An 8,455-nucleotide genomic window follows, 5' to 3' on the forward strand; every position below is an offset into this window, starting at 1 on the left:
AAAGACACTCCGAAGTACATTCACTAGCCGTGCCACTATTACATCCAGAGGTCAACACAGACCCCTAAAGCAGCGTTCGCAGCGGTCATGGAATCAAGGCGTCGACGTTGTGAAAAACGTGTCCGGCTGCAGGCAGAAGTGACACAACTTTCATAGTTTTCGTGTGATTCTTTAGGGAGAAAAATCGGAGGTGTTATAACTTGAATTCACCTCGTAATTAACTTGTGCTGCACTGGGAAGGCTTTATCTGACCCTGTAATAATTAAGAGGGGAATTCCCCAAGGCAGTATTATCGGACCTTTATGTTTTCTTATATACACTGACTGACAGAGCAAATGCAACACCAAGAAGGAGCGGTTCGAAAGGGATGAAGGTTGGGGAAAAAACAGAGACGGCACGGACGAATAATTGATGTTTATTTAAAACCGATATGCAGGTTACACAATGCGCACGGCATCGACTCAGTAGGATGTAGGACCACCGCGAGCGGCGATGCACGCAGAAACACGTCGAGGTACAGAGTCAATAAGAGTGCGGATGGTGTCCTGAGGGATGGTTCTCCATTCTCTGTCAACCATTTGCCACAGTTGGTCGTCCGTACGAGGCTGGGGCAGAGTTTGCAAACGGCGTCCAATGAGATCCCACACGTGTTCGATTGGTGAGAGATCCGGAGAGTACGCTGGCCACGGAAGCATCTGTACACCTCGTAGAGCCTGTTGGGAGATGAGAGCAGTGTGTGGGCGGGCATTATCCTGCTGAAACAGAGCATTGGGCAGCCCCTGAAGGTACGGGAGTGCCACCGGCCGCAGCACATGCTGCACGTAGCGGTGCCTTGAATACGCACTAGAGGTGACGTGGAATCATACGCAATAGCGCCCCAAACCATGATGCCGCGTTGTCTAGCGGTAGGGCGCTCCACAGTTACCGCCGGATTTGACCTTTCTCCACGCCGACGCCACACTCGTCTGCGGTGACTATCACTGACAGAACAGAAGCGTGACTCATCGGAGAACACGACGTTCCGCCATTCCGTCATCCAAGTCGCTCTAGCCCGGCACCATGCCAGGCGTGCACGTCTATGCTGTGGAGTCAATGGTAGTCTTCTGAGCGGACGCCGGGAGTGCAGGCCTCCTTCAACCAATCGACGGGAAATTGTTCTGGTCGATATTGGAACAGCCAGGGTGTCTTGCACATGCTGAAGAATGGCGGTTGACGTGGCGTGCGGGGCTGCCACGCTTGGCGGCGGATGCGCCGATCCTCGCGTGCTGACGTCACTCGGGCTGCGCCTGGACCCCTCGCACGTGCCACATGTCCCTGCGCCAACCATTTTCGCCACAGGCGCTGCACCGTGGACACATCCCTATGGGCATCGGCTGCGATTTGACGAAGCGACCAACCTGCCCTGCTCAGCCCGATCACCATACCCCTCGTAAAGTCGTCTGTCTGCTGGAAATGCTTCCATTGACGGCGGCCTGGCATTCTTAGCTATACACGTGTCCTGTGGCACACGACAACACCTTCTACAATGACTGTCGGCTGAGAAATTCCGGTACGAAGTGGGCCATTCGCCAACGCCGTGTCCCATTTATCGTTCGCTACGTGCGCAGCACAGCGGCGCATTTCACATCATGAGCATACCTCAGTGACGTCAGTCTACCCTGCAATTGGCATAAAGTTCTGACCACTCCTTCTTGGTGTTGCATTTGCTCTGTCAGTCAGTGTACAGTATATATAAATGATATGAGTAAAGGAGTGGAATCGGAGGTGAGGCTTTTTGCGGATGATGTTATTCTCTATAGAGTGATAAATAAGTTACAAGATTGTGAGCAAGTGCAACGTGACCTCGAAAATATTGTGAGATGGACAGCAGGCAATGGTATGTTGATAAACGGGGTTAAAAGTCAGGTTGTGAGTCACAAATAGGAAAAGTCCTCTCAGTTTTAATTACTGCGTTGATGGGGTGAAACTTCTTTTGGGGATCATTGTAAGTATCTATATGTTAATATAAGGAAAGATCTTCATTGGGGTAATCACATAAATGGGATTGTAAATAAAGGGTACAGATCTCTGCACATGGTTATGAGGGTGTTTAGGGGTTGTAGTAAGGATGTAAAGGAGAGTGCTTATAAGTCTCTGGTAAGACCCCAACTAGGGTATGGTTCCAGTGTATGGGACCCTCACCAGGATTACCTGATTCAAGAACTGGAAAAAATCCAAAGAAAAGCAGCTCGATTTGTTCTGGGTGATTTCCGACAAAAGAGTAGCGTTACAAAAATGCTGCAATGTTTGGGTTGGGAAGAATTGAAAGAAGAAGAGCTGCTCGACGAAGTGGTATGTTCCGAGCTGTCAGCGGAGAGATGGCGTGGAATGACATTAGTAGACGAATAAGTTTGAATGGCGTTTTTAAAAGTAGGAAAGATCACAATATGAAGATAAAGTTGGAATTCAAGAGGAACTGGGGCAAATATTCATTTATAGGAAGGGGAGTTAGGGATTGGAATAACTTACCAAGGGAAATGTTCAATAAATTTCAAATTTTTTTGAAATCATTTAGGAAAAGGCTAGGAAAACAACAGATAGGGAATCTGCCACCTGGGTGACTGCCCTAAATGCAGATCAGTATTGATTGATTGGTTGATTGATTGATTGATTGATTGATTGATTGATTGATTGATTGATTGATTGATTGATTGATTGATTGATTGATTGATTGATTGATTGATTGATTGATTGATTGATTGATTGATTGATTGATTGATAGTTGTAAACACTCTACATGTCATTTAGTATCTAGCCATATATTTGAAGCTAATGCTCAAAACAACTATTCTGTCCTATTTAACTCCTCCGTTTCTGATATTCGGTGGACTCTATTACAGACTTTTAATTCCATTAGAATATGACGGTAATGGAATCAAACTAAGCACTATGTTTTTTCTAGTTGGGAAGATGTCAGCTATAACACATGACGCATATACTTTTTCTTGAAGTAGGTGAAATAAAACGAACAGAAATCTACATTCAATATATGTTGTAACCTTGATTCCTAGAAGCAACGCTTCGAGGAATTTTTCCAACGGATCTATTATCTCAGCACCAACCGTGTGGTATATAAGTGTGTGGAGTTGAGGTCGGATCATAATCTTCTTCACCATGAACCGAGTACTGGCACTGTGCGTCCTCCTCGCCACCGTAGCTGTCGTCTTGGCTGGGGACACCTACACCACCAAGTATGATAACATCAACGTGGACGAGATCCTCGGCAATGAGCGGTTGAGGAAGACGTATTCCGATTGTCTGATGGCTGAAGATGACAAGAGCTGTCCGGAGGAAGGCAAGGAACTCAGAAGTAAGTACCTAGAACTTGTTTATCCTCGAAGATGGACATTTTCATCAGTTTCTAGTCCTGACTTCCATACTTCTACTCTACATATCTGTTGAAATCTGTTTCAACAATAATTTAGAGGAAGCGATAGTCAAAAGACTCACCTCAAGGACCGTGGTTCGATTACTGGCCAATCTATATAAGTCTTTCCAAATAATTCTTCATGTGTCTCATATTCCACGAAAATTCGTACTGTAGTTAGTGGGCATGAAACTATTATTATTATTATTATTATTATTATTATTATTATTATTATTATTATTATTATTATTATTATTATTATTATTGAGTTCGTTTGGACCGGCTGATTACCACGGTGCTTGTGCTTTAGCTGTGTTGTCGTTGTTTTCGATTGTTGTCGCTTCTGCTATTCTTAATGGTAGGTTCGGCAGGTGCTTTCTTCTCGATATTTTGACCTTTTCTATGGGCCCAGTAATTCTCTATTGCCTTGAAGAACTCTATTTTGAGTTCCTCGGGCCATTTCCTCGTCTCATTGTGGTTAGCTTCTGTAACCGAATTTAGGAAGGGTCTGGTTTTGTTAGTTGAAGGGTAGTTGCTTAAGTTCTGCCCTATCCTCTACCTGCTGTATCCATAGCTATCCAGTGACTTTACCCTTGCTGGTTGCTTTGAGGAACTTATAGGACAGCCTGTGTGTATCCATTGTATAAGGGGTAGAATTCACGGTTTGATTTGTACCATCGCCTTCCATCTGATAGGACTATTGGCCCTACTACCCTTCTCTTTTTGTAGTCAAGCCTCACCACATGTCTCATTTCCCACAGACAGACACATGATATCGTCCATTGTCAGCCAAATTACAAATTTCATCTTGTTATTAATTCTGTTTCATCGCCTTTAATGCTGTTTTAGTTGCCATGCGCCTTCAGTCTCACAGATGAGCACGCTCTACACAAATACCTTCTGAACCTATATTCCAATAGGTGTTAGCACATCTCAACCTACAAGATATCCTTTAGCACACATAAATTATTTTCATGATCTATTTTAAATTGCATGTGCTCCTTAATTTACAGTTATTGGTTGTTTTGATAGTAAAGAAGTAAAATTTTGCAAGTGCTTCAATTAGGAATAAAGTACCGTCGTTAAAGAACGAACATTTTAAATATTTAAGCCAGGCGCTTTTTAATTGTAGGCAAGTTATACAGACATATATAAAATTATATTGCAGTTTCCTTACAGTAATAATTCTTTAACCTGTAGAATGAATAATATCCTACACTGAATAAAATATGCAAGATATTTTGAAGTGACAATATGTCAATAATACAAAAGTACGACTCGTAGGCTAAACGGTCAGCGTACTGGCCTTTGGTTCAGAGGGTCCCGGATTCGATTCCCGGCCAGGTTGGGGATTTTATCCTTAATTGGTTAATTCCAATGGCACGGGGGCTGGGTGTATGTGTAGTCTTCACCATCATTTCATCCTCATCACGACGCGCAGGTCGCCTGCAGGAGTCAAATAGAAAGACCTGCACCTGGCGAGTCGTACCCGTCCTGGGATATCCCGGCACTAAAAGCCATACGACATTTCATTTCAATAATACAAAACTTTGCCTTACTTACTTCTTGATAAGGAAACAATTGTGCGCGAAGCAAGAGTGTTTTAACAGTTTCGATCGGAGTGTGTAGCCTACTGTATTTCTTTATTGAAACGACTTTAACATCTCAATGAATGTAGGAAACGTTTCACCATTGTAATACTATTAACCAGTTCGGCGGTTGCAAGGTAGGCTTTGGTGTACAAGTGACCACAGGTGATTCGAGGTCCGACAGCTCTGCATTCCGTCCTACCAAACGAGCAAAGAAAGGATGGCCGCTGCTCTCCTATGGCCCTACGCCTGTGCATTCGGAAGATGGTGAGGGGTTGGTTTCCGCCGTCGGCTGTCCTGAGAATGGCTTTCCGTGGTTTACTATTCTCCTGCACCGTCGGTTGTCCTGAGAATGGTTTTCCGTGGTTTTCCATTCTCCTGAACTAAGGCGAATTCCGGGACAGTTCGTAGTATAGGCTACAGCCGCCAACCCCCTCACCTTCACAGACCACCTCCCTGGCCTGAGAGGCGGCGTTACAGTGTAGGAGGCCTGCCGTCCCCTTCAGGAATGGAATGAAAATGTTTATGTATAAATAATAATATTAATAACAATGAAACTATTTTTTTGCCAGGGGCTTTACGTCGCACCAACACAGATAGGTCTTATGGCGACGATGGGACAGGAAAGGCCTAGGAGTTGGAAGGAAGCGGCCGTGACCTTAATTAAGGTCTGCCTGGTGTGAAAATGGGAAACCATGGAAAACCATTTTCAGGGCTGCCGATAGTGGGATTCGAACCTACTATCTCCCGGATGCAAGCTCACAGCCGCGCGCCCTCTACGCGCACGGCCAACTTGCCCAGTATGAAACTATTATAGCTCCTGAAACGAAGGTACAGTTACAGAAATAAACTATTAAATATTTACGTCCATGATGCAATGATGATAATGTTATATAGAGCCAACATTTACTCATGGCCTTTTACATGAGCAATTTCTTGTTGTGACCATTTGTAGAATAGCGTCAAAATATATCCAGTTTTTTTCTTAAGAACTGGTGAAATAGAGGAGGAACCGCTCTGGTGTTCAGCTTTCCTCTTCTGAGGATTCATCTGAGATATTCTGAAGGTTAAACACTAATGCTGTTTCTAAGCTAAAGAGATAAAACAAGGTGCATGGTATACTTCTCTAGTAATTTTAATGAAAAACGAATTGCTTACTTTTACATTCATTCAGATCAAGTGGCCAAACACATTTTTAGAGAGTGATAAGTAGCAACCCTGCACCTAGTGCCGATAAATATTTCACTGTCTTAAATCTAAACCCAATTATTTTTAATTGTGTCCCTAGAATTGATTAGTTGCCATGGCAAAGCAAACACTCTCTGGATATTACAATACTTTGACTGAAAAATAATTAACTCCTTCGGTACGTGGAATAAGGGACCTGAGTAATCTGCCAAGGAAGATGTTCGATAAATTTCTTCCTTAAAATTATTTATTAAAAGACTACGTAAACAACTGACAGGCAATCTGCCACCTCGGTGACAGCCCTAAATGCACATCAGTGGGGAATGACAATGAAATGGGCCCTGGATGCCCACATGTTCCGACATGCACAACTTCTTTTAAAACTAACCGCTCCCATTGTAAGATAGCATTCTTATACATCTGTGCACAGGAAGTAAATTGCACTTAGTGTGTTCATTGTCTACGATATCGTGGTTTTGAATAATGTTATTTATCTCTAGTTTGTTTATTAGTGTACATTAAATTAACTATACCATTCAAAACACTGAATAAATTACCTTGTTGGAACGCTTTCTACCCCTTTGTTACGGAGCAATCCCTAGACCTATCATTTCATTTCTTCCACAATTAGGAAGATTAATTCATCAAAACGGTTAAGGGCACGTGGCTGTGAGCTTGCATCCGGGAGATATTGGGTTCGAATCCCACTGTCGGCAGCCCTGAAGATGGTTTACCGTGGTTTCCCATTTTCACACCAGGCAAATGCTGGGGCTGTACCTTAATTAAGGCCACGGCCTCTTCCTTCCAACTCCTAGGCCTTTCCTATCCCCTCGTCGCCATAAGGCTTATCTGTGTCTGTGCGACGTAAAGTAACTACCAAAAAAAAGAACATCATCAAAACTACAATAGTGTGTATCTGTGCCTGGGAGACAAAGGTCACTCTGTTACCAGTATGCAATTTTACAGGATATTTAAAAGTATGTTCTTATGAAGGCGCGTTTTGCTTTTGCTGTGTCAGAAATATTTCTGGACAACTGGGATTTTCCATTGCTTACTGTATAGCTAATATTTAGAAAACTTTGAAAAGTCTTATAATCGCCGTACTAGACGTAACAGAAGAACAGTCGTGATTATGGATGTTCTTCTGATCATATACTGTGGTTTTCGGTAAAGCGAGCTCATTCTTTCATGTTATGTTCCAGAGGACCTCCCTGATGCTCTGGCTACTGGATGTAGTAAATGCACCGACAAACAGAAGGAGAAGGCAGAGAAGGTCATTAAATGGATTATTCATAACGACGCTGAGGGATGGAAAAAACTGAAGGCCAAGTGGGATCCCACCGGAGAGTACACCAAGAAGTACGAGGAAGAAGCCAGAAAGCATGGTATTACTGTGTAATGTGACTACGCAGTTGAGGTAACCGTTTGTTGTACAATTGAAAGTTGTTGCCTGTTGTTAAATAAATATATTTACAGATATAACCTATTTCATTGAAGATTTATAATATTCCTCTGCTTTTCCCTCTCATCAGATAGCGGAACGGAGATCCCTTGAGACTGTTGGATAAGTCTCAGAAACAATAAAATATTTTCATTGGTTATTTCGTTGAATCATTTTCACTTAGGCCTACCAGGTATCTCTGCAGCTTTTCTCTTTCGAAATGCAGCAATATTGTGGAAGAGGCTTGGGATGAGGTTGAAATGAACCGACGTGAAGTGCTACTTATAGGAACATCTCTGGTAGTAAGCTCTAGGTGAGATGCAATCTCCATAGAATCCTGTCGTAGAAGAATTGCGGTGTAGTTTACTAATATGTGCTTAGAGTAAATGTATTTCCGCAAATACCAGCATCCAACCATTAAACGTTTCTTTTTCCACATTTTAAGATACAGTCAGTATTTACTGAATGACTCCTAGACAATATTCGATGTGGCAAGATGGTACCAGAAATCTTCATGACAGAATTTAAGGCTGCTTGGTTTCAAGATAGTAGATTGCAGCCTTTCAGCACAGACTGCCGTTAGAGCTGTCATCGGCATCGGTCAAACTGCTTACTGCATTGCCACCCTCCACAGTGCCATTTCATACCTTTCAGGATAATCGGAAATTCTGCGATAAAATTCCCGTAAAATTCTTACCGGGTGATTAGGATGGTTTTCCGTGGTTTCCCATGATCCGTATAACTACACCTGGCACGACTGACACTTCCCGAGTTGCACATTAGCCTTGGTCCTCTTCGGAGTTTGACCCAGCTAGTGCTAGCTCCTGTTCC

At 43.1% G+C, this 8,455-nt stretch overlaps 1 protein-coding gene across 1 annotated transcript; it reads left to right on the forward strand.

Annotated features, from left to right (window-relative positions):
- The first annotated feature begins 3,131 nt into the window (after nt 1-3,131).
- On the forward strand, nt 3,132-7,665 carry LOC136874142 (ejaculatory bulb-specific protein 3-like). Its single transcript, XM_067147701.2, has 2 exons — nt 3,132-3,349; nt 7,386-7,665. Exons 1-2 carry the CDS (start codon nt 3,154-3,156, stop codon nt 7,580-7,582), a joined length of 393 nt encoding a protein of 130 aa, XP_067003802.2. The 5' UTR covers nt 3,132-3,153; the 3' UTR covers nt 7,583-7,665.
- The last annotated feature ends 790 nt before the right edge of the window (nt 7,666-8,455 follow it).

This window comes from Anabrus simplex, chromosome 5 (assembly GCF_040414725.1).
Source record: "Anabrus simplex isolate iqAnaSimp1 chromosome 5, ASM4041472v1, whole genome shotgun sequence".
NCBI classification, from domain to species: Eukaryota; Metazoa; Arthropoda; class Insecta; order Orthoptera; family Tettigoniidae; genus Anabrus; species Anabrus simplex.